Source organism: Hyperolius riggenbachi, chromosome 9 (assembly GCF_040937935.1).
Source record: "Hyperolius riggenbachi isolate aHypRig1 chromosome 9, aHypRig1.pri, whole genome shotgun sequence".
NCBI classification, from domain to species: domain Eukaryota; kingdom Metazoa; phylum Chordata; class Amphibia; order Anura; family Hyperoliidae; genus Hyperolius; species Hyperolius riggenbachi.
In genome coordinates, this window is record NC_090654.1 from 115,475,496 (window position 1) to 115,502,904 (window position 27,409).

Consider the following 27,409-nt stretch of genomic DNA (forward strand, 5'->3'; position numbering starts at 1 on the left):
CTTCAGCAGGGACAGGGAAGCTGGTCAGAGTTGATGGGAAGATGGATGGAGCCAAATACAGGGCAATCTTGGAAGAAAACCTCTTGGAGTCTGCAAAAGACTTGAGACTGGGGCAGAGGTTCACCTTCCAGCAAGACAACGACCCTAAACATAAAGCCATACAAGAAAGAGTGACCGCCACTCAAGAGCTATAAAAGTATAAACTTTATTGATCAGATTTCATTCTTTACCAAATTTCCCCCTGTGCATAACCCTCCCCCCCCATAAAATTCTGCCTGAGACCTCAACGGGAGCGCTCCCCCAGACTTGCACATTCACACACCAACCATACAATCACGATCGGCCGATCTTTTTAGGATTGCACTTGTGTGTATAAATGGGTAAGAGATAATGTCCACTTGCTTCCCCACAATACTTCGGCTTCCTTTTAGTCTGTTCCCAATAACTCCTTCACCGGATAGCAAACTTCACATGCCTATCCCCAAAGGGCAACAATGACACTTTGTGATTGTCCCGTATAAGCTGAGCGGTAGATGCTCCTTCCAGAACAGCTGAACTATGCAGCTCCACTCCTCTCAGCGTAACGCGTATGTGGGCGTGGACGGCTGTTTGAGACGGACGGGACGCTTCCCCTCTGCACAAGAGGGTCGAGAGTGCTACGCTTCCTCCTTGTCATCCAAACCGGGTACCCGGTACTGCGGGACGCCGCAGCAAGGTATGCACCTGACGTTGGAGCGGGCCGGAGAAGGTAACACCAATTACCGCGGTTGAGCGGAATATTGGAGAACTGTATCACTTGAAGTGTTGTAGTCGCCGCAGCTGAGAGGAGTGGAGCTGCATAGTTCAGCTGTTCTGGAAGGAGCATCTACCGCTCAGCTTATACGGGACAATCACAAAGTGTCATTGTTGCCCTTTGGGGATAGGCATGTGAAGTTTGCTATCCGGTGAAGGAGTTATTGGGAACAGACTAAAAGGAAGCCGAAGTATTGTGGGGAAGCAAGTGGACATTATCTCTTACCCATTTATACACACAAGTGCAATCCTAAAAAGATCGGCCGATCGTGATTGTATGGTTGGTGTGTGAATGTGCAAGTCTGGGGGAGCGCTCCCGTTGAGGTCTCAGGCAGAATTTTATGGGGGGGGAGGGTTATGCACAGGGGGAAATTTGGTAAAGAATGAAATCTGATCAATAAAGTTTATACTTTTATAGCTCTTGAATGGCGGTCACTCTTTCTTGTATGGTCGTATGTGATTTAAGTGTACCTGCCTTCCTCAACAAACCAGGTTGGGTGAGCTAATTAATTAAAGGACCTGTGCACCGGATATCTTTAAATTGTTTAAACATAAAGCCAGGGCAACAATGGAATGGTTTAAAAAACAAAACATATCCATGTGTTAGAATGGCCCAGTCAAAGTCCAGATCTAAATCCAACCGAGAATCTGTGGCAAGATCTGAAAACTGCTGTTCACAAACGCTGTCTATCTAATCTGACTGAGCTGGAGCTGTTTTGCAAAGAAGAATGGGCAAGGATTTCAGTCTCTAGATGTACAAATCTGGTAGAGACATACCCTAAAAGACTGGCAGCTGTAATTGCAGCAAAAGGTGGTTCTACAAAGTATTGACTCAGGGAGCAGAATAATTACGCACACCCCACTTTGCAGTTATTTTTAAAAAAGTTTGGAATTCTGTATGATTTTCATTCCACTTCTCACGTGTACACCACTTTGTATTGGTCTTTCACGTGGAATTCCAATAAAATTGATTCAGGTTTGTGGCACTAATGTGACAAACTGTGGAAAACCTTCAAGGGGGCCGAATACTTTTGCAAGCCACTGTATCTGTTGTCACTGCTTTCCAACTTTTTTGCCCCCTCTCTTCAGCCAATACTTACAATGCATCCCCCATCTTCTGCTGTGCCTGTTTTTACTTCAGCCTCTATATGGATTAGCTGTAAACAATGGGACCCAGAGCAAGGCTGAAGTACATCGGCTACAGACACAGAAGAGGTGAAGAGAGGAGCTCGATGACTTGGAATGCAGGAAAGATAACTATACACCACACCCCAAACACACTGCCTGCTGCATACTGTGCAGTTTGGAGAATTGCCAGGGACCAAAACCTCTCCTCCATGCAAAGTGCTAAAGTAACTGCAGACCAGCAATGGGGCACCACTCTACTGGCAACACAGAAGAGCTCACCTGTGTCTTTTTTTTTTTCTTTTTTCTTCAGAAAACTGTTTATATGCAGATCAGCCTAGGCACCGAATTGTTATTGTTATGCACTTAGAGTCCGGTGGCATCATGCCACAGTATTTGACACTTTGTAGTGCATTTGGTGATTTAAAGGATACCACAACTGAAATGTGACATAATGAGATAGACATGTGTATGTACAGTGCCTAGCACACAGATAACTATGCTGTGTTCCTTTTTTTCTTTCTCTGCCTGAAAGAGTTAAATATCAGGTATGTAAATGGCTGACTCAGTCCTGACTCAGACAGGAAGTGACTACAGTGTGACCCTCACTGATAAGAAATTCCAACTATAAAACACTTTCCTAGCAGAAAATGGCTTCTGAGAGCAAGAAAGAGGTAAAAAAGGGGTATTTCTTATCAGTGAGGGTCACACTGTAGTCACTTCCTGTCTGAGTCAAGACTGAGTCAGCCACTTGCATACCTGATATTTAACTCTTTCAGGCAGAGAAAGAAAAAAAGGAACACAGCATAGTTATCTGTGTGCTAGGCACTGTACATACACATGTCTATCTCATTATGTCACATTTCAGTTGTGGTATCCTTTAATGCTTGGATGCAGCTGCTCAGCCATGGAATCCCAGTCCATGAAGCGCTCTATGCTCTGTTCTTCAGCAAATCTGCATTCCATACAAAATGTGGAGGTCCTTAGCTGTTAATTCTGCAGAAGGTTGGCGACTTTAATATACCTCAGTATGTACTGACCCCGCTCTTTGATTTCACGTGGCCTTCCACTTCATGGCTGAGTAGCTGTTGCTCCAAATGGTTTCCACTTTGTTATATTACCACTAACAGCTGACCATACAATATTTAGTAGTGAGTACATTTTTACAAATGGTCTTGTTGCAGAGGTGTCATCCTTTCACAGTACCACTCTGGAATTCCGAGATCTTGATAGCAACTCATTCTTTCACAAACGTTTATAGGCGTGGTCTGCATGATTTGGTGCTTGACTTTTTGCACCTGTGGCCATGGAAGTGATTGGGACACCTGGATTCAGTGGTTCAGATGGACATAGTAATACTTTTTGGCAATATAGTGTAGCAGTGAAATAATAGGATAAGCTTAATAGGAAGGGATGTAGAAGTTGAGGCAAAAAACCCAAAACGCAGTAGCAGTCACACTGCCTGTATTTCTGTTGAGAGAAATATGTAGGATGCTGTTGCTGAGTTTTGTACATTCTCAAAAATGCCATCTGCTTAACTATAGTGCAGATCCAATGCCCAGTTCAGTCACCACCATGTCTCACTCACCATGTCTGGAACAGGTATGCTGGACTGATCATGTGTTCTGAAGACTGCAAGATACATGCTTGTTGTGAGTAGTAACTGAAATATTGAAGCTATGGCATCCAGGCAGATACTGTTTTTGTGTAGGGGGTCAGCAGTGGCAGCTTACCTATAACTTTCAGCATAGATTTCTTTTGCCAAAAAAAATTAAACTTCTATGATTAATATGAAGAGCCATTAAAGGGATATTGAAGTGAGGAAACTTACTTGAGGTTAGATATGCTTTATAACAGTCAGGATTTTTTTCTTTGCTTTAGTAATACATTTGACCTTAGAATCATGTTTGTCTCCTAGGCTCTAGCAGTGAGGAATGAAGCTGGCCTGTTGAATAATCCCTTGAAGATTTCTTGGCTGGACACACCACCACCTTCTCTAGTTTCAGAGAATGCAAGCAAGACCTCCGATTTCTCCAGTCAATCAGCACAGGTGACTCGATTGCTCACATTTGCATGCTGATTTCTCTAATCGTGCATGTTCTTCTGCGCCTTATATGGATTCATAAATAAACACATAAATGTGTTGGTTTTTTTTGGTTTCCCCCCCCCCCCCTTTGATTTGTTTTCCAACATATCTGAAACACAAGGTTTGAATGAGACTGAAGTAGCAGTGTTTATCTGTGTTGCATTCAGAGGTGTGTTTGGATTAAAGTTGCATTTCTCCAATGTAGCCGTTCCTGTTCTACTGCTTTTAGTCAGTCTTTGGTTACTTTGACATCAGTGAGTGGCTGGTTGAGAACGTCACATTCCACTGCACTTCCTTTTCAATACCTTTTTGAATAAATAATTGGCTTATTTATTGCCAGAAAAGCCACTTAATCTGAAAAAAAAAAACACTGATTGCCATTTTCATAAAGTGATGACCAGTTCGTTTACGCTTTTAATAATTGCCAAAGCGTCCTCTCCACTTTGGAAGTGGCAAAGATCATAAACTTCAATGGAGGACAATGGTATTTTTTCCAAAAGCTCTGTTCACCAGTTTGTTGCAGGCCTCCATATTAAAATGTAGCATTATGCAGCTTTGGTACAAATCAATGGGCTGCATACTGCCTCAGTGACTGTCATCTGTCACAATCTAATGTTTCAACCATCTTTTGGGTGCACTGAGGGCTTGTTTCCACTGTTGCGACGCGATTTCGGCCGCATTCCGACGCTTGTAAAAACGCATGCGGATGCGTTTCCACATGCGTTTTTACCCGCGATTTCGCCTGCGATTTCGCATGGCAGGCTGCCATGCGAAATTAACCATGACACTGCCAGGGCTAAATAAAATTGAAAAAGGTGCGAAATCGCACGCGAAATCACGGGTAAAAACGCATGTAACAAACGCATGCGTTTTTACTATTAAATACATTAGCGGCGATTCGCACGGATTCCCGACGCAGGCGAAATCGTTGGCTCTTTTGTGCGTTTTTTTCACGCTGAAAAAAACGCACCTCAACAACGCTACAGTGGAAACAGGCCCATCCACTTGTATTACATGTGCGGATCTGCATGCGTTGGACGCATGCAGATTCGCGATAGTGGAAACGAGCCCTAAAGGGGGAAACTAGGCCAGTGAACCAGCCAGTATTTTTATGGATGTGGGAGGAAACCAGAAGTTGCCAGTATCGACTCACAGAAACATGGGAAGAACATACACATTCCATGTAGAAAGTCTCCTGGCTGAACCTCTGTCCCAGGACTCTTGTGTTAAAGGACAACTGTAACGAGAGGGCTATGGAGGCTGCCATATTTATTTCCTTTTAAGCAATGCAAGTTGCCTGACTATCTTGCTGATCCTTTAATACTTTTATCCATAACAAGCATGGAGCATATCAAGTGTTTCTGACATTATTGTCAGATCTGACAAGATTATCTGCATACTTGTTTCTGGTGTTGTTTAAACAGTACTGCAGCAAAACAGATCAGCAGGGCTGCCAGGCAACTGGTTTTGTTTAAGGGGAAAAAAATATGGCAGCCTATATATACACCTTTCATTACAGTTGTCCTTTAAAACGAAAAGCATAATGGATCCCCAGTTTAGACTGTTTAGTTTTTAAGTCAATGGAGTAGTTCTAGACCGGCACTCCATGAAGATTCAAAAGCCTTTATTTGCTGCTAATGTTATATAATCAATGTTACATATGGATTTTGTAACATTAGCAGCAAATAAAGACAATTCACGGAGTTCCGGTCTATAATTACTCTATATGTCTTGGTTTACCATGTGACCATGATGAGCACCCTTTTGTATAGGGCACTTACCAGATAGTATGCACACTCCACCTACGACCACCATATGATCTTCAAGTCAGTAGAACTAGATTGCCACTTTAGTATATTTACCATATGGCGATCAAAGCATTCATTGCCCATGTAAATCTGAATACTATTAGAAATCTGAAATTAAAGTGGCAATCATTTAAGAGAACAATGGCAAAGACCTGATACCGGTAGTTAGAAGATTGCCCTTTTCTTTATTTACAGGTCCCCTTGTTTGTTTGGAAAAACACAGCCCTGCTTCTTTTGTGGGCTGTCAGGGTCGGTACAAAAATCATCTGACTCCTCAGTTTATGAAACCTCTGACTCCAGGTACCCAAAAATTGTTCAGACTCCACAGCCCTGTATTCAACGCCTTTCAGTGGCCGATTCACACATTCACTCTAGAGTTTTCAATAGGCAGCATGACTGTACTGTAATTAATGCTGTTTTACTGAAAACACTCAATTTATCAGCAAGGGGTAAACGGATACGTGAAAACTGATCCGGCTTCCATTCAAAAGGATCCATTTGCATTCCGTTTCTCCGTACCCCTATACCCCCCCCCCCAAAGTGGATTTTGCTGGCTAGAATGGTCCTTTTATTTTCTTTTTCGCCAGTTTAAGTGGACCCAACCTCTTGCACAGTACAGAATGAAAACATAGAGAAATGCACCCTGAATGTATTTAGAGAGTTAAGCCTGTCTAATTTTCCCTCATTTGTGTCTAATCTTAAGTTGTAGTTTGATCCTCCCCTGTGTCACATGACTGCCCATGGCAGATAAGGTCATTTGTAAGCACATGCTGTAAACAATATGTCTGCTTCCATGAATCAGGAAGTAGAAACTGTGCAGATTTATTTTAGGATTTGTATAAGCTGTAGCAAATGTTTTTTTTTGTTCAAAGGTTATTATGCTGTTGTGTGTTTTTTTTAAAGCAGAGAGGAAGTTTTGAGTTCAGGTCCACATTAAGGATCCGTTTCTTCTTGCCACCGATGCAGTGATTCAGCATCTGTTTCCATTCCGCTGGGCTCCGCTGTCTGGAAAAATTCGCTTCAGTACCAAACTTGTGGGCCATTCAGCGGAGCACGCGGAATGGATCCATTCGAATGGACGAATGTAAAATGGATTCGTTCGCATCAGTTCCATTTTTTTATTGCCAGTGTGAACCGGGCCTTAATCCACACTGTACACTTCACTTAAATAGTATATTTTCTTAACCGTCTCTCAAACTTTTGTTTGAGTCTCAAACTTTTAAGACCACAAATATGAAAAGAAATGTTAAATTGAGACAAGATGTTGTCGTAGGTAAATAACTGGAATTCACACCTCGTATTTCTACTTCTGCTTGGAAAACTATGAGAATTTGCTTTGTCATTATGAGTGGGTATCTCCACTTTCCTTTCCTCCAGTGTTTACACTGAAGGCTAAGCACACTAAATGTATGGTGTTCTTTCTAGTTAATAGCATTATTCACCCCCCCCCCCCCCCCCTTTTCTTTACTAACTACATGTTATATGCATTCTCCTTTTTTTTTCAGAACTCTGTGCGGTCAGAGCGCGACTTTGAAAGTTTAGTGCTAATGAAGATGAGACAAGCGGCAGAACGGCAGCGTCTGATAGAACAACTACAGCGTGAAGATGAGGAAGCCGACACCTAACATTTTAAAAGGAACCCGAGGTGAGAGACTTATCGAGGCTGCCATATTTATTTCCTTTTAAGCAATACCAGTTGCCTGGCTATCATGCTGATCATTCTGGCATCAGTTGTGTCTGAATCACACATTTGAAACGAGTATGCAGCTTATCTCGTCAGATTTTTGTCAGACATCTGATCTGCATGCTTGTTCAGGATCTATGACTAAGGGCCCGTTCAGACTGCACGCGTTTCCAGCCGCGTTTTGGAAACGCGTGCGGGGGGCCGACACGCAGGACATCAGACAGTGCATAGAGTGCATTGTCTGATGTTCACACTGCATGCGTTCCAGACCTGTGCGGTCCAGGAACGCATGCTGCACGCAGATTTTACAAAAACGCGCGGCTGTCCCATTCACTTTTCAGTGATGGGATCAGCCACGCAACGCATACGAACGCGGATGGCGTGCGTTCGTACGCGTTGCGTTCTGCATGCGTGGCCGTCCGCGTTTTGCAGTCTGAACGGGCCCTTAGGGCCTGTTTCCACTATACGCAGATTCTGGATGCAGAAAATCTGACTCCAGTGAATGTCTATGGGCCTGTTTCCACTAAATGCAATTTTTCTGATGCAGATTTCCCAAAGACATTCATTGGAGTCAGTTTTCTGCATCCCGAATCTGCGTGTAGTTGAAATATGCCCTTAATGTATTGGAGGCAGAGGATTAGCAAGACTGCCAGGCAACTGGTATTGTTTAAAAGGAAGTAAATATGTCAGCTTCCATATGTCTTTTACATCAGGTTCCCTTTAAGCAGCATCTCATTTTCTTTTTAATATAAAATCTTGTTAAATTAAATGTTTCCTTTTCCTTTTATAAATTCATTGTGTGAGTGAATTGTTTTTAAAATACTAAGCAGAATGGCTTAGTAGGGGAGATCTTAATTGTTAATCCCGTTCCAGGCCTGTATCTTTCTAATGTATATTATGTGAAGTATATCAACATTTGCAATGTGTATTTGCATTGCATGTAAACCTTTTTTTCTTTTTTGCATTTTTTATATTGCCCGGCTGGTTGTGTAAGGTTTACTTCCTGTGCTAATTTCAGGTTTTACAGGAAAGGAAAGAGCCCAGAGTACATAACTTTTTTTTTTTTTTTTTTTAAATACCAATGAAATGAAAAAGAGGTGGCTTACCTCTCAAACGCCTAAAAATATTCTGAGAAATGTTTTATTTGCACCGGAAACACGTTTCATTGGTCTATGCCCACTTCCTCAGGCCAATTTGTAGTGCTTAGAAATTATCAAATGAGAAGTGCTCAAAAGCTCATATTTAAACACAAAAGGCCAATGTATATAATACTTTGGGTGCCAACACATTCATTACATTCCAGCGGTTCTGGAGGTGTTTTGGCTTCCAGGGACAACAAGGGGACGATTTGCATATTCAGCAGTGATGCATTGTGGGAAACCTCATAAGTTAATCACAAATACCTATTTTAAGAAGGCTAATTTCTAGGGGTTTTTTTAATCTAGCTTTTAGGGATGTAAAGAGATTTACATATCTAAAAAGGAATTATTGCGAATGCCTTCTGTTTTTTAAAGAGAACCCAAGGTGGATTATTAAAATCTTAATAGGAACCAGAGACATGTCATGTGCATAATGACATGACTCTGTGTCGTTATATCGCCCCCGCTAGTCCCCTCTGCGCTTTGCTCTCCCTCCCTAAAAATATCGCTAGGCTAGCGACAATCTGCTTGGCGCTAGCCTTTATTTACACAAGGCTTGTCAATTAGCTTCCTCCACATAGCCACCTCTATACAAACTCCTCCCCGCCTCTACTAGCTTCCTCCAAACTAAACAAAGCAGGCTAGCAACAAGCAGATTTTTTTTTATTTGTTTTTTTTTTTGGGGGGGGGGGGGGCGACAACAGAGCCGCAGGGAGGATTAGTAGTGGCAATAGAGCGACACAGAGGTATGTCATTATGCACATAAGATTTTAATAATCCACCTTGGCCATTACTTAGTGGTAACAAGCAGTGGATTGGCTGACAGCGATGGGCTGATACAGTACTAAAAAAAAAGTTTAAAGATGAGCTGTCAGCCGTACTATCTCAGGAAAAAAAAAAATATACACATACATACACACACTTGCTCTACTTACATAACCTATGTATTACACTGCATTTTAATGATTTTTTTTTCTATAGTAAAAAAAAGAAAATATCTTTTTAGGATTCTCCATTTTAACTACAGTGATGTGAAAAACTATTTGCCCCCTTCCTGATTTCTTATTCTTTTGCATGTTTGTCACACGTTTCTGCTCATCAAAAACCGTTAACTATTAGTCAAAGATAACATAATTGAACACAAAATGCAGTTTTAAATGATGGTTTTTGTTAGTGAGAACAAAAACTCAAAACCTACATGGCCCTGTGTGAAAAAGAAATTGCCCCCTGAACCTAATAACTGGTTGGGCCACCCTTAGCAGCAATAACTGCAATCAAGCGTTTGCGATAACTTGCAACGAGTCTTTTACAGCGTTCTGGAGGAATTTTGGCCCACTCATCTTTGCAGAATTGCTGTAATTCAGCTTTGAGGGTTTTCTAGCATGAACTGCCTTTTTAAGGTCATGCCACAACATCTCAATAGGATTCAGGTTAGGACTTTGACTAGGCCACTCCAAAGTCTTCATTTTGTTTCTATTCAGCCATTCAGAGATGGATTTGCTAGTGTGTTTTGGGTCATTGTTCTGCTGCAGCACCAGAGATCGCTTCAGCTTGAGTTGACGAATAGATGGCCGGACATTCTCCTTCAGGATTTTTTGGTAGACCGTAGAATTCATGGTTTCATCTATCACAGCAAGCCTTCCAGGTCCTGAAGCAGCAAAGCAACCCCAGACCATCACACTACCACCACCATATTTTACTGTTGGTATGATGTTCTTTTGCTGAAATGCTGTGTTACTTCTACGCCAGATGTAACGGGACACGCACCTTCCAAAAAGTTCAACTTTTGTCTTGTCGGTCCACAAGGTATTTTCCCAAAAGTCTTTGCAATCATTGAGATGTTTTTTTAGCAAAATTGAGACGAGCCTTAATGTTTTTTGCTTAAAAGTGGTTTGCACCTTTTATATCTGCCATGCTGTAACGATTGTGGAACTTTCTCCGTGATCAGCGCACAACGTGTGCGCTGACACGGCGGAAATCCTCCACAAGCCTGTAATTGTAGGCACCCAGCAAAAGGTGCTACGCACCTGTAGAGGGAAATTCCTGTCGGCAGATGGCGCTGGGGAGTGCAGAGGAACCAATCCTCTGTACCTTCACAAATGCCAGATAGGAATTGTACGAAGCGCAGAACGCAATCGCAAGAGAGGTGATTGCGAATGAGAACGAGCAAAGGGACAGGTTGTATGTGTGCGCCAATCCAGTCGCCACCCCGCGACCGCGCGCACAAACAGCAGATATGAAATAGGAACGCGATCGCCAGACGTGACACAAGGCAGATCAGAACAGAATACGAGGGTAGCAAAGGCACAGCAAATAATACAATGAGAAGATGAGGAAAATAACAAACGCTAGCTAACCGCGAACACCGCACTCGTTCGCAACAGTGCACGCGGTTATGCGCGGTCTCCGTGATAAGCACCATAGAGACAAGCACACCTAACTAACCATCGACAGACAAACATGAAACAGAGGACGCGAACGCTTGCTTAATGGTTACCTCACCGAGCCTCCAGCAAGCGGTCGTAGCAGACAAGACAGACACACGAAAACAGGGACAAGCGAGAGATAGGATCCACAGCACTAGCGAAAAGTGGCTAGCGCGATCCAGGTACAGAGTAGCAGAACAGAAGGATCCACAGCACCAGTGGAAAGTGGCTAGCGCGATCCCAGGAGACAGAACAGAAGGATCCACAGCGCTAGCGAAAAGTGGCTAGTGCGATCCCAGGAGACAGAACAGAAGAGATAGCTGGTAGCAACCGCTGCACCAGCTATACTCCAAGAACAGAGATCAGAACCATTTCCTGTCGACCACCGCTGGGACAGGACAACAGCAACAGAACAAACAAACAGATAAACAATCCTAACTGCACTATGGAATCTGCCTAGCACAGTTTCCAGGAATTACTCTAAGCTGATCTTCAAACCAAGAGCATGGCTGACACTCTCCAGAGTGTTTCACAGGAAGACTCCTTACGAACAGCAAAGCATTGTGGGAAACATAGTACACGCCTCCAATAAATGTGGCCAGGCAATTTGCATGACAACGTATGCAAATTCCTCAGCAAGCACAAGCTGCAAAACTGACAGAAGCTCTTCTTTCCAGAGTCCTGCAGCATGCAAACCTACACAATGGCCAAAAAGCTGCCTGCCGCACAGGCAGCCGAGCAGATCATCAAACATGCAGGCCATTTTTGCTCTGTCTCGTCCTTATGGTGGAGTTGTGAACACTGAACTTAATTGAGGCAAGTGAGGCCTGCAGTTCTTTAGATGTTGTCCTGGGGTCTTTTGTGGCCTCTCGGATGAGTTTTCTCTGCGCTCTTGGGGTAATTTTGGTCAGCCGGCCACTCCTGGGAAGGTTCATCACTGTTCCATGTTTTTGCCATTTGTGGATAATGGCTCTCACTGTGGTTTGCTGGAGTCCCAAAGCTTTAGAAATGGCTTTATAACCTTTACCAGACTGATAGATCTCAATTACTTTTGTTCTCATCTGTTCCTGAATTGATTTGGATCTTGGCATGATGTCTAGCTTTTGAGGTGCTTTTGGTCTACTGCTGTGTCAGCTCCTATTTAAGGGATTTCTTGATTGAAACAGGTGTGGCAGTAATCAGGCCTGGGGGTGACTACAGAAATTGAACTCAGGTGTGATAAACCAAAGTTAAGTTATTTTTTAACAAGGGGGGGACAATCACTTTTTCACACAGGCCCATGTAGATATGGAGGTTTTTTTTCTCACTAAATAATAAAAACCATCATTTAAAACTGCATTTTGTGTTCAATTATGTTATCTTTGACTAATAGTTAATGGTTTTTGATGAGCAGAAACATTTAAGTGTGACAAACATGCAAAAGAATAAGAAATCATGAAGGGGGCAAATAGTTTTTCACATCACTGTATGTTTATCTTGAAGCCAATCCTGATTTAATTTCCTCCCTTACTCTTCTCTGCCTGGTTGTGTATGCATTGCCCGCCCTCCTCTTATGCTGCATACACACTTGAGATAAAAGTCTTTAGAAAAGGCAAGATCACAGACCAATTATACCCCATTCCATGTAGTATGAGAGCCATACTCTACACAGTCTATTCTTTGGAGCTGCACTCCCCATCAGATAAAATCTTTGCAAGATGCTGCACACAAAGATGCCCGTACACATTCAAAAGATCATTATCTGCAAAAGATCTCTTCCTGCAATAGATCCATTCCTGCAAAATGCATTCATAGTCTATGAGATCTGCAGATCACCATACACACCTTGTTTAACAGGCAATCATCTGCAGATCAGATCCACCAGGATGGATTTTCAGATCTGCAGATGATTGCCAGATATGCAGATGAAGTCTGTTAAACAAGGTGTGTATGAGGATCTGCAGATCTCATAGACTATGAATGCATTTTGCAGGAATGGATCTATTGCAGGAAGAGATCTTTTGCAGATAATAATCTTTTGAATGTGTACGGGCATCTTTGTGTGCAGCATCTTGCAAAGATTTTATCTGATGGGGAGTGCAGCTCCAAAGAATAGACTGTGTAGAGTATGGCTCTCATACTACATGGAATGGGGTAAAATTGGTCTGTGATCTTGCCTTTTCCAAAGACTTATCTCAAGTGTGTATGCAGCATTAGTCTCAGGCACCCAGCTCTGCAATTGAAAGGTCATTGTCTCTGCATGAAAATATTAGCCAATCGGAGAGGAACAGAGGTGTGGGAGGGGAAAATGGGGGAATGAGGCTTCAGCCAATCAGGCTGCATTAGTTAAGTCAGAGGAAAGTGAAGAAGCAAAAAGACAACAGAGCATGCCCTGCAACTTCTTTTGTGCGGAAATGTAAAATAAGAGTTAGGTAAGCTTAGGAATGATCATTTATAACGAGAAAAGTAATAGTGATTTGGACTGCCTGGTTTGAATAAAATAATTTTTCCAAGAGCCATTTATAGACAGTGAGCATTTTCACACCATACCAATAAAATGCCATTTAAGCCACCAGAAAGCAATAAAAATGTGCTAACCACTGCCGTGTACTTGTCACGTTATCACGCCGTAAAAGTCCTGCACATGCGCGGTTCTCTAAAGGTTGAACTGCGAATGTGCAGGACTCCCAACAGCGGCCGGTGTGATTACACAATGGGTATGCAGCAGGGGCGAGCACGTGCAACTTCACCTGAAGTTGGTGCATTGTCAGGGCCAAGAGGATGCCAGGAACCTTGCAGGCCTACAGTGGGCTGGTGGAAGCTCCAGGTAAGTCCAGTTTTATTTTTTATGACAGCTCAGGGTCCCTAAAGAACAAGTGAAGTGAGAAGAATGTGGAGGCTGTCATATTTATTTATTTTTAAACAATACCAGTTGCCTGGTAGCCTTGCTGATCTATTAGGCTGCAGTAGTGTTTGAATCATACCAGAAACTTACAAATTATTTGTGAGAATTGTCAATTCCTAAACTATCAATGCTCTTCAATACTTATCTTCTTGTCATCTGCAATCCCCAATAGCTTTTTCTGATGCCTCATCAGCTAATGCATCTACATTATGCCAGGTGTAACATCAGCAGAAGCCATCACTAGGAGAAATGGGGGTATACTGTACATTTATCATGCATGTCTTGATCCAGACAATGCAAACCAAAGACAACGTGAGACAGGTTTACTACAGCTTCATTCATAAACACACTTTACTACCCGGAAGAAGCACTATAAGAAAATAAAACATTCCCCTGACCACTTCTTACCAGTGCTCTTCTTTCTGCTGCAAATGCTTATTTTGGTGAAGATAGCAGTCCATTAATGTAGGAAAAAGAGAGTTTCAAAACCACAGAAGGAACACAAATCCATTAAAAAGAAAACCGCTTGAATTGCTGCATAAGGGCCCTTTTCCACTAGCAATCGCTAGCGTTCATGCTGAACGCTAGCGATTGCTGAATCGCAATTAGCGGCGATTCCCCGACATTCGCGGCCGCGATTTTGCTATGCTCTGCACAGCAAAATCGCGGCAAAAGTCGCTCCGCGGCGCGATCGCGATCAAGTAAAAAACGAATCACGGTAGTGGAAATGACCTACCGCGATTCCTATGTTAAAAAGCAAACCGTAGCGATTGTAAAATCGCTAGCGGTTCGCGTTTTTGCGATTCAGCCAGCGCAAACGCGCTGGTGGAAAAGGGCCCTAAGGGCGTGATTTTGTCAGTAGCACCTTCTTTATAAATGACCCCACATTTTATATAAGGATCAGTAGCAGACACTGGTGTCTGCAATACATTTTTCGGGGGGGGGGGGGGAGCTAACCACGTCGCGCCGGAAAATGTGTGTGTGGGGGGGGGGGGGGGAGTTGTGCAATGCAAAATGGGCGTATAGGTGTGGCCATGGCCCAGGATGTGGGTGTGGTCATGGGTGGAGCCAAATTTACATCAACTTAGCGATGATGGGACATTAGACTAAAACTATGGTAGAAATTAGATTGTGAGAGCCTCCGACACAGGTGCCCCCAGTTCAGGTAATGACAAGTACTCTCCCCATCTTAGGTGATGACAGGTGCCGACTAGTTTTAGGTAGTGACAGGTTTCCCCCATGGTTAGTGACAGGGACCCCACTCACCATCAGTTGTCTTCCCCACATGGCCGTCCCGCTGCATCCAAGCAGCCAGCATCAGCCCTCAGAATCAGCTGAAGACCAGTGAGAGCAGACACATGGTAGCCCCATGTACTCTACGCTGCATACATGAAAGTGATGTCACTTCCGCATATCAGTGCGGTGTCCAAGAGGTCCTAGCACTCCCCGCACTCACTGGTCGCCAGCTGATTCTGAGGTCTGATGGTAGTAGAACAGGTATTGCTAGAATACATCTTATTAATGCTTTCAGTTGGACTATTAAAAACAAGCACATTTTACAAAAAGAAAACCCCAAAACTTACTACTGATCTTCATTTCACCAATATGGTCCTGTACAAGTAAACATGTTGATACAGATAATACACATTTACAATGCATACCTTGTACAATGTACATATAGATGGTATAGTAACAGATAATGATACAACAGAGGGTTTTTACTCACTACTTTTTATTTTTCTTCAAAGTAAACTTATAAATAGTTGTGTTTATACAACTAATCCTAAATAGAAGTTTCCTTAGGTCCCATATTCATATATTGGTTACAAGAGCTGAAAATCCAAGTTTTAAGTTTGAACCAGATATAACGTCACACTGACATGGCTGCTGTTCATTCTGCCCCCAAAACAGAGACACTGCTGTATTAATACTCGCAATGAAAAGAAATTAAAAGTGAACCCAGAGAAGTTCTAAATAGGATTGGCACACGTTTATCCCGTCATACTACACGTCACTGTAACCTTGAGGCTTTGGAGGGAGCTATACGGATTTCCTGTTCATGCCAATTGCCTGGCTATCCTGTTAATTCTCCCGACTCTAACAGTTTAAAGGACACCTGAAGTGAGAGGGCTATGAATGCTGCCATATTTATTTCCTTTTACATAATACCAGTTACTTGTCAGTTCTGCTAACCTTTCTTGCATCAATAGGTGAATAACCAATCTGAAACAAGCATGGGGGAAGCTTCAGTCAATCGTCTGCTCTCCATGCTTGTCCAGGGTGTGTGGATAAAAGTACTAGAGGCAGAGGATCAGCAGGACAGCCAGGCAATTTGCATTGTTTAAAAGGAAATACATAGGGCAGCCTCCATATTGCTCACACTTCAGGTGCGCTTTAAGCCATACAGCCAGAACAAGGATGCAGAATAAAGTTTGACCATACTAATTATATTTTTATTTTAGGTGTGTAATTGGGAAACTGCTGAAATCAAAATGATTAGCAGCACAGCCAGGGAACTGACATTTTTTTATTATTTTATAGTGGAACTACAGTCAAAATTTCCTAACAGATAAGCCATGGTAGATTATGCACAAACCCGTTTTCTTTAAAGTGTTTGAAAAGGTTAATAGTTTAAAGGATACATCCAGGGAATAGGTGGTATGAAAACACATACCGTATATACTTGAGTATAAGCCGAGATTTTTGGTCTAAAAAAGTGGGTTTAAAGTGGGGGTCTCGGCTTATACTGGAGTCGTGTGTTTTAAGTGCATGATAGCTGTGTCCCAGAGTGCCTCCTAGTCATATTAATGGTCCGGCTACCATTTATGTGAGCGCCGCATGCTCCCCCGAGTCTATCCCCAAGCCAGTGCAGAGCGGTATGGTCCCAGCAATATGCAGAGCGTATCGGTGCCTCCTCGTCCCCTGCCTCATGCTTGCAGAATAATGCATATTAATGTTTGGGCTACCTTATGTGAGCGCCGCATTCTCCCGAGTCTCTCTTCCAAACTAGTGCATGGAGATATGTCCTGGTACCGGCAATATGCAGAGCGCATAGGTGCACCGCGTTCACGCACCGGACCGCGCTGGATGTTTGGTGTCTATAGCAACACCTTTATTTTAATTTTGTGCGCCGCTGCAGGACGTCATAGACATAAGACTCCCACATCCAGCGTGGTCCGGTGCGTGAATGCGGTGCACCTATGCGCTCTGCATATTGCCGGTACCAGGACATATCTCCATGCACTAGTTTGGAAGAGACTCGGGAGAATGCGGCGCTCACATAAGGTAGCCCAAACATTAATATGCATTATTCTGCAAGCATAAGGCGGGGGACGAGGAGGCACCGATACGCTCTGCATATGGCTGGGACCAGAACTTACCGCTCTGCACTGGCTTGGGGGAGAGACTCGGGGGAGCACTCGGTGCTCACATAAATGGCAGCCGGGCCATTATTCCATGCAGGCATATTGCTGTGAAGGCACTCGGGGTGCACAGATGTAATGGACTCGGGGGCACTAAGGGGATGTATATGTCACACATGTGGAGGTGAGGAGGAGGGATTCATGGGACACAAGCAAAATTAGTATACCAGTAATCTCAGAGGAGTTTTAACACTTTCACTAATTGTATGACAGAGTGTAAATGGGAAGATTAAGACCAGGCAGGATCCTTACAAAAAAAAAAAAACAATAACAATTTACCAACCCAATATTCCAGCCAGTATTATTATTATAATGTAAGATGAAAACAGGGGCCCACTACTGAATTCTATAATAAACACTCATAACACTGTTTAGCTGGCATAAAATACATGAATACACTGGTAACCTGTATCTTCTACTGAAGATGCTGGGCTAAGACTCCCGGGTTAGGAATCAGAGGGCCTCCTAGGGTGTTGCATTTCCTACCCCCGGCTTATACTTGGGTCATTCATTTTTTCCAGGTTTTTTAGGTAAAAGTTGGGGGGGGGGGGGGGTTGGCTTATACTCGAGTATATACGGTAACTAGCTATAAGTCCTGTTCAACAGTGCTGGATCGCATCTTCCTTTTCCCAATCTGAATCTTCTAGTCGCCGTGTGCATGCACAATTTCTCCTAGACGTCCAAGGCCACGCTCCTGGCAACTTCTCTACTGCGCATGCACGCGGTGACTAGAAGATTCAAACTGCATGTGAAGTCTTATAATTGTGGTTCACAGGTCCCGATTGCCGAGGTTTGGGCCCAGTCTGGACCAAATAGCCCTAAGGGGTATTCGCCTCAGGAGGGGGAAGCCTCTGGATCCTAAAGAGGCTTCCTCCGTCCTCCACAGTCTTGTTCCAGAGGTCTTCCCCCACAGTCTCGCACATATGTTCTAGCTCTGTCCCGCTCAGCTTACTTTGGAAATAGCTGAGTGCAGTAGAACAGACTCAGTCAGGCTAGGCTTTTTCCGCTGGAGCTTAGGTGGGACAGCGCTAGCGCAGGGAGGCCGCTCTTCAGGGCTCCCAGTGATGGAATGAGACTGTGGAAGAGGGCAGTGGAAGCCTTTAGGGCACTTTTCTATCTCCCAGGTTTACTTTAAGGCTGGTTTCACAGTGGGATGGTAAAGTCCCACCTTACAGCAGCCAGTAACGCAGCCTAACTCACAGCAAGGATAAATCAATGTACTGTTCACAGTGCACACGTTGCGTTACATAGTAACGCAGCACGTTTAAACAAATCTTTTTTGTGAGTCGAATCATCCGGATCACCACAATGAAAGATTCGGTTCACAGTGGATGTCTGTCTGGAAGAAACAGGAACATACAGAATGTACAGTGCAGGGAAAGTCCTGTCCTGCTAATCATTTCACCCAGTATGCTTCCCTAGTAAAATGATTCAAATGATCCGATTCAAATGATCCGAATCCTTAAAAAGATCTGGTCTTCCTATCACTAACCTGGAGTGGCTGCTTTGAGACCTGCATAACGCGGCTCAATCTGAAGTCCAACTTCAACACCACCATGCGTTGCGTTAGGGGCACGTTATGCGACCATAACGTCCCCTAAAACGCAACGTCTTGGTGGGAAAGTAGCTAAGGGTAAGGTAGAGTTGTGTACAGCCTAGCCGGCCTTCCTAAAGTGCTCATTTTCTTTTCATTTTTTGGGGGGCAGTGAGGTGGAATTCGAGGCTGTAGGGAATCATCAAGACTATGCATTATCCTGCCTTGTATATTAGAGATGCAGGTAAGAATCGGGTGGCCCACCCAATCAAATACCAGCTCCTTATAAACCCATTTTTCTTAGCAAGCACTATAGGAAGGACAGTGAGGCCATACAGCGTACTTCTAAATTCGTAACCTTCCTGGCGGTAAGCCCGAGCTGAGCTCGGGCTATGCCACGCAGGAGGATATCTCAGCCCCTGGTGGGGCGATTCGCCCCATTCAAAGTGCTGTACGCGCAGCTAGCACTTTGTTAGCCGCACGTACAGCTTGATCGCCGCCGCTCTGCGGCGATCGCCCGCACGCAGCGGCGGAAGCGGGTCCCCCCGCCAGAGCCCTGCACTGCCCGGACCAATGAGTTCCAGGCAGCGCTAAGGGCTGGATCGGAGGCGTCTGATGTCAGGACGTTGGCTGACGTCATTCCGATCGTCGCCATAGCGACAGGAGTAGCCAAACGGGAACGCGTTATATACGCGTCCCCGTTTGCCTATGATTGCACTAGAGGGACACATGCGCCCTCTAGTGTGGTTTCATGTAGTTACCACTCTGGTAGCTTTACATGAAACAAAAAAACAAAACAAAAAAAACCCTGTTAGAACTTACCGGTAGCGGTATTTCAACGAATCCTCCAGGATGGCTAAAACATGAGGAAGCCTGCTCCACCCCAAAGGAAACACCCCCACAATTATTCAATTAGACAGACCATATAGGTCCTCCTCTGCCATAGTCCCTCAGTAAATATAGAGTACAACCTAGGAGGACCCCATAAAGTAAGAACAATACTACCATATGTATGCATAATAATTAATCTAATATCTCCCAAGATAGGGAGGGAACTAAGGTAGCCATCCTGGAGAATTCGTTGAAATACCGCTACCGGTAAGTTCTAACAGGGTTTGAACAACTCATCCTCCAGGATGGCTAAAACATGAGAGACCAACGAGAAGTCTAATAAAGTTACCTTAGGGAGGGATGATGTTTTGTAGAACTTTTCTCCCAAAAGATAAGTCTTGAGCTGATAGTAGGTCGACTCTATAATGCTTCACAAAAGTCTGATGACTAGACCAGGTTGCCGCTTTACAGATCTGTTCTAAAGAGGCCCCTGATCTTTCAGCCCAGGAGGTAGCCAGGGATCTGGTAGAATGTGCATTCACAGCTTGGGGAATACACTGTCCTGCCTTGGCATAGGCTAAGGTGATAACCTCTCTAATCCACCTCGCTATAGTACTTTTTGAAACTTGTAACCCTTTCCTTGACCCTGCGAAAGCTACAACAAGTGATTAGATCTTCTGAAAGGCTTTGAGGCTTCCAGATAGGACAGTAGAATTCTCCTGACATCCAACTTGTTAAATTTTCCCTCTTTTTCATTGGAAGGAGGATCACAAAAGGATGGAATAATAATATCTTGAGATCTATGAAAGGCCGAAGATACTTTAGGGAGGTACGTAGGATCTGTTCTAAAGACTATTCTATCGGGAAACACAGTCATGTATGAGTCCTTTATTGAAAGGGCCTGAATGTCCCCAACCCTACGTGCCGACGTTATGGCGACTAAGAAAGCCGCCTTTAGAGTTAGCCATTTTATCGAAATTGAGTTGAGGGGCTCAAAAGGAGACTCAGTTAAATAATTCAAAACCAAACTTAAGTCCCAGGGAGGAAATAATTTTGACGGGATTGGTCTCGATCTGGATACTGCTTTTAGAAAATCAATAACTGCCTGTTCCTTGGCTAATTTGAAATTAAGAAAAAAGGATAGAGCCGCAACCTGGACTCTTAATGTGCTAGTGGCTAGCTGAGGGACTATGGCAGAGGAGGACCTATATGGTCTGTCTAATTGAATAATTGTGGGGGTGTTTCCTTTGGGGTGGAGCAGGCTTCCTCTCATGTTTTAGCCATCCTGGAGGATGAGTTGTTAAAATAAATATGTATTTCTGCCTATTTGGCAGAATAAATAAACCGCCAGGAGATTAAGGACTACTCTGATAAGTTTAGCATGGGACAAGCTAGTGCCAGATAAAACACAAAAATTTAATTTAAAAAATTATATAAAAGTAACAAATCATATAGAATTCAAACAAATGGATCATAAAAAAATTAAGCCCTAAAGACAGTAAGTGGTCAGGTAAAATCATCCTTGTTCTATATTCAAACCTGCAGGACACTAAACAGACACTGGAAGCATAACTGTATATTTGTGGGACATTTCATTAGTAAATCACTGTCACAATGACAAAGCATCATCCAGATTTGTACAAAAAAGTTCTTCATCCGAGAAATACTGCAGAAGGATGTTCTTTACTGCACATTATGAAGAGTTGTCCGGGAACTGCCAGAAGCTGAACATGTGGACATCCTAAGCAGTCTCTGTTGAGGTTTACCGTGCCTCTTCTTTGTGCAGGCACCAGACAAGAGTTTGCCCAACGCCCGTCATACTAATGACTCGGTATCCTAAATGTTCAAGCTTGTTCAGGGTCACACGTGGGGGCTCATTAATAAAGTATTCTGCACTAAAACAAGCAAGAAAACATTAGAATTTGTGTTTATTTTATGTTTGATGCACTTTATCTTTGTCTACCATTAGGACAATGACTGATCTACTTACAAATTATTCCCCAGCACAGTTCGCTTGATTGCTCCAAGTTGCGTCATCAATTCAGGGTCTGAGTTTTCGTCACCAACTATTGTTGGCCCGCTTTCCTGTGTAAGATACAAATGTGTTACTCTACAGACCAGACCACAGTTAAATCAGCAACGTAATGCAAAGTACCGTTCAATAGCTTAGAAATAGGCATAGACCAAGACAAGAGACAAGCATTCCTAGGAACATGAGACAGAAGCGGAAAAGGGCTTGCCCAATCACAATCCATTTTCTTTTTAAACAGTAAAAGCTGGCACACTGGCACACACGGATCAGCTAAGGATCAGTTTTATGACTATTCAACTGTTAAGATGGAATCTGCCAAAACTCTTTTGAATTCAAATACTGTAATCAAATCACCAGCTCTACATGACATCATGTAGCTCACGTTGGTTTGGTTTGTGTTGATTATGGTTATCAAATGGTGTTCTACAGATGAAGTCATCAAAATGAAATCATTTTCCTATTACTGTATTTATGGAGTATAGAGGCTTTACCTCTGTTATCTCTAAACTGGTACATACTGCACACACGCATGGATGCGGTCACCCACGGGGATTGGGACTGGATCCCGCAAATTACAGTTTGGGGCCCAATGGTGTAGTGTTCTGTTGCTGTGGAGGGGACAAAAGGACTATGCATGGCACACCATAGAGAAACACAGTGGGAGTGGCTAGGAGGGCGTGTAATGAGCTTGGCCAATGCTTCAGCAAGATTTTCCATCAAACCGCATCTCTTGCCGACACATTGGAGTCCACTGTACACAAGCTAGATTCTCAACAGACCGACAACCAAGCACAAGGCTTTAGGCACTTAATGCTAGGTACACACAATACAATTTTCTGTCAGATTTACCTGCCAGGTCGATTTTTCCAACATGTCAGATCTGAATTTTGATTGATTTTCCGATCGATTTTCCAATCGATTTTCCTTCACTTTTATGGAAATCAATCAAAATTCTGATCGGACATTTTGGGAAAAATCGATCTGGCAGGTAAATCTGCCAGAAAATTGTATCGTGTGTACCTAGCATTACTGCAATCTTGTGTACAACCTACAGGTTGCCAAACAAAAATAAAACTGCCAAGTGTTCATATCCATGCATAATACAGATACAGGTAGTCCCCGGTTAACAAATGAGATAGGGACTGTAGGTTTCTACCTGACCTAGATCAGTCCATAAGTCGAAACACTGTGCCACCTCTGTCCCCTGTACCTCCTCTATGTCCCCCTGTGCCTTCAGTGTACTCCCCTGTGCGATCTGCAAAAACACTGTGCCACCTCTGTCCCCTGTACCTTCTCTATGTCCCCCTGTGCCTTCAGTGTGCTCCTCTGTGTGATCTGCTCCCCCCCCCCCAACACTGTGCTACCTCAGCCCCTTGTACCTCCTCTATGCCCCCTATCCCTTCAGTGTGCCCCTCTGTGCGATCTGCACCCCCCCCCCCCCCCCCCCCCCCAACACTGTGCCACCTCAGTCCCCTGTACCTCCTATATGCCCCCGTGCCTCCAGCGTTTCCCTCTGTGTCACCTCTGTTCCCGCGTGCCTTCAGCCCCCCCTCCCCCAAAACACTGTGTCAGCACTGTCCCTCTTTGTATTTAGTGTACCACAGCTAAATGTAATTTTACCAGTTTAAAGAACATTTTTTTCTTTGAATCTTCTAAAATCAATTTTCTCAAAAACTACAAGGGTCTTTTTGAAAAATAAAAAAATGTTTTTGACTTTTTCCCACAGAATCAAATTTCACTATCTTCGTATCGGCAGGCCGTTTGTAAGTCGGGTGTTTGTATGTCGGGGACTACCTGTATTAAGGAAATTAACACACAACAAACTGACCCTGGACAAATGCTCACCAACTCCATACTGCTGCTATCCTATTTTTTTAATCATACATAATTTTAAAATTATATTCTCATGACATTTAAAAAAAAAACAAAAAAAAAACACAACAAACTTCTGGTTCTGTGCCCTCTGACGCCAGTTCCATAAAAAAAATCAGTGGCAACAATGTGCAAACCTATCCTGGATCTTCAAGGGTCCATGGGTACTACTCCCATTCAGTAATGTTGCATTCTTCTTCAGAGCTAAAACAATGGTGAAGAAAAGGGATTCAAGCTGTCACTATTAGCACTGACTACAGTGTGCTACGGCGAAAAGTCCCATCCTGGCTATGTGGACATTAATAGGTACAGTACTATGTCACACAGAAGTAACATGGGACCCACTCCTACTCTATAAGCTGTGAACAAAAGGAACTCAAACACTTACATGCTGCTTTATCTTCAAATACAGTATATGATTTATGTTTTTTTTCCCAAATTAAAAACAATATATTATCAACATGGATGTTTAATTTATTATTCCTAAGTTTGATCTCCTCAATATCATGTTTTCTCAGTTTCAAAGTCTGGGAGCAAAAACAGAGAAAATATCAATATTCCAATCTTCCCAAACCAGCTCTTCGTCTGAAATGGCAACATGTGCCACAATGGGTGATGTTTCCACACCTTGTCAATAAAATGCCTTTAACCACTCTGCGACTGCCTCAGTCAGAATTGCGGCCGCAGAGTGGCTCCTCAGGACCGCCTAACGCAGGATTGCGTCATCTCGCGATGCGCAATATTTGCAGGGAACGAGCGCTTGCTCAAGTGCTGTTCCCTACGGGGGAGAGAGACGGCCGCAGCGGTAAGCCGCTGGCAGGTTTCCGATCAGAGCTACGGGGGGCAATACAATTGTAAACAGTGCTGCGAATCTCCCGCAGTGTTATACAAGTGACAGCCTTGTCACTTCACTGTCCCTCAGATGGCCGCACAATCTAATCCCCGCCACAGTCCTATGCCTTGATTAAAGTAAATAGGGCTTTTTTTATGAATTAAAAAAAAAAAAAACTACCTTCAAAAGAATGTCTTGTTAAGGATAAGAAAAGGAGGTAAGACTTGTCTGTGTGCTAAGTTGTATGGCTGTGCAGCAAGCTGTCAAAGCTGCAGAGCACTGATTTGTGAAAAATGGCCTGGTCACTAGGGGGGGGGGGGGGGGGGGGTGTAAGCCTGTGGTCCTGAAGTGGTTAAATCCACCAATTAGTAAGACAATGCTCGGGATAATTTTGGCAGTCGTTTTTCACCTACTTCTTGGTACCTTTTTAAATGCAAAGTGCTGAAAACTAAACATTAGCTTACCTGGTAATTTAATTTTAAGTAACCCTCCAGGACAGGTATACATCGAGATTTGGCCCCTCCCAGGAAACAGGAAACATCCACAAGCCTCTCTATAAATACAAAACCTTTGTCAGGTATCCGGCAGTATTACAATAAAGAAACATTCCAACAGGTCTCAACTACCTGACACCTAAACATACATATCCGTGTACACATATATATATTTATTAATACATATACACATATCATACATTATTATACGGAAGATGGGGTGGGTTACCCCACCTGTCCTGGAGGGTTACTTAAAATTAAATTACCAGGTAAGCTAATGTTTAGTTTTTTCCATTAACCCTCCAGGACAGGTATACATCGAGATGATACTCAAGTAATCACTAACCTTAGGGTGGGCTGACCGCCCCTAAGACTTTTCTTCCAAAGTCTTGGTCTGATGAAGATATCTTATCCAATCTGTAATGCCGCATAAACGTTCCCAAATTCCTCCACGTTGCTGCCTTACAGATCTCCAGAGGGGAAGCACCAGCTCTGAAGGCCCAACTTGTTGCTGTCCCTCTAGTAGAATGAGCTTTAAGATCCTTTGGAGGAGTAGTTTCCATAACCTTATAAGCTTCTATAATACACAGCTTAATCCAATTAGCTATTGTTCTCTTCGAGGCTTTTTGACCTACTAATTTTCCCGTGAAATTTACAAACAGGGATTCAGTCTTTCTCAAGCTCTCCACTCTCTCCAAATAATCTATAAGAACTTGTCTTACATCCAGTAAATGTCTCTGTCTTTCCATATCATTTGTTGGATTGGGAAAAAAAGATGGTAGTATAATCTCTTGAGATCGGTAGAAAATATCTCCAACTTTTGGAAAAAATTCTGAACTAGTTCTGAGAACCACTCTATCATTATAGAAAATGCAATAGGGTTCCCTACATGATAAGGCTTCGAGTTCACTCACTCTCCTTGCCGAGGTAACTGCTACTAAAAAAATAGTTTTAAAAGTCAATAAACGTAAATTCAAACTAGCAGCACAGTCGAAAGGGGGCCTTGTCAAGGCCTTCAAAACTAAAGATAAATCCCACTTAGGGAATGGTTTAACAGCAATTGGTCTATTTCTTTCTATTGATTTTACAAACCGAGCAATCAAAGGATGAATAGCCAACTGTCTGTCCAAAAAGACGGAAAGTGCTGCAATCTGTACCTTAATAGTGCTTAAGGCCAGTTTCTTGTCTACTCCACTCTGGAGAAATTCCAACACTGTAGCTACTTCATTTGATTTAAACCCTGATTGTTCTTTCCATAAATTGTAAGTTTTCCAGTATTTCAGGTATATCGCTCTAGTGTTCTTTTTTCGACTTTTAATTAACGTATCTACCACTTTATCTGATAGGCCATAACTTTTTAGTATTCGTTCTTCAGTAACCAGGCTGTTAGTTTCCACCTGTTGATGTCTGGCACAACCTGGTTCTGAATGCATATTAATTTGTCTAGGACAGGAAGTAATATCGGCTCTGCCACTTTCAATTTCAGTAGCAGAGGATACCACGACCTTCGTGGCCAATTTGGAGCAATAAGTATTACAGTCGTTTTGGATGCTACAATTTTTCTCAATACCAATGGTAACAGATTCAGAGGAGGGAACGCAAAAGCAAGACTGAAGTCCCATATCTGTGAAAGAGCATCCACTGCTGTTGGATTGTCTCTGGCGTTCAGGGAAAAAAATTGTCTGCACTTTGTATTTTCCCTGTTCGCAAACACATCTATTACAGGAGTGCCCCATACTGATGTTATCCATTAATATACTTCCGGGTTCAACTGCCACTCCGCATTCAATAGTTGTTTTCGGCTCAATAGATCTGCTAGCACATTCATCGATCCTTTTAAATGAATCGCTGTAATTGATAATAGAGTCTGTTCTGCTATGTCCAGTATCTCCAGTGCCAGAGTCAACAACTTGTGGGACCTTGTTCCTCCCTGGCGGTTTATATATGCCACTACAGTGGAGTTGTCTGTCCTTATTTGTAGATGTTTGTACGCTATCACATGTTGAGATGCTATTATAGCTAACTTTACCGCCATCAATTCTCTGTAATTTGAGGACTGACTTTCCATATGCTGTTGCCAAAGTCCCTGTGTTTTGAAACCCTGCACATGAGCTCCCCATCCCAAAAGACTTGCATCTGTCGTCAGGATTACTTGTGTTGGGAAATGCCAAGGCCTGCCCTGAGATAATGTGTGTGGAACCGTCCACCAGTGTAGACTGTCTTTCACTGCCACTGGAATCTGTACTAATTGATCTAAAGATTCGATCGTCTTGCACCAATTTTTTAGTACCCAACTCTGTAGTATTCGTGCGTGCTTCATTGCCCACTGTACTGCTGGCGCTACTGAGTTCAGAAGCCCTAGAAGCCTCATTGCATCCCGTATAGAGATGACTTTTAATGCTCTGAAGCTCTCTACTTGCTGAACTACTTTCGCCACTTTTTGCTCCG

The 27,409-nt window shown here is 43.2% G+C and overlaps 2 protein-coding genes across 2 annotated transcripts in view; one reads left to right on the top strand and one right to left on the bottom strand.

Moving 5' to 3' along the window:
• The window catches only part of DNAJC17 (DnaJ heat shock protein family (Hsp40) member C17), a 40,326-nt gene extending 32,040 nt beyond the window's left edge, over positions 1-8,286 (top strand). Inside the window, exons 10-11 of the mRNA XM_068251671.1 lie at positions 3,836-3,967; positions 7,317-8,286. Coding sequence (XP_068107772.1) covers positions 3,836-3,967; positions 7,317-7,436 — 252 coding nt within the window. The 3' untranslated portion in view covers positions 7,437-8,286. The remainder of the gene's footprint in view (positions 1-3,835; positions 3,968-7,316) is intronic.
• Positions 8,287-21,126: 12,840 nt separating this feature from the next.
• GCHFR (GTP cyclohydrolase I feedback regulator) overlaps positions 21,127-27,409 on the bottom strand; it is a 36,123-nt gene continuing 29,840 nt past the window's right edge. The window contains exons 4-5 of the mRNA XM_068254919.1: positions 21,722-21,816; positions 21,127-21,626 (exon numbers count right to left, since the gene is read on the bottom strand). Of these exons, the coding sequence (XP_068111020.1) occupies positions 21,494-21,626; positions 21,722-21,816 (228 nt within the window). The 3' untranslated portion in view covers positions 21,127-21,493. The remainder of the gene's footprint in view (positions 21,627-21,721; positions 21,817-27,409) is intronic.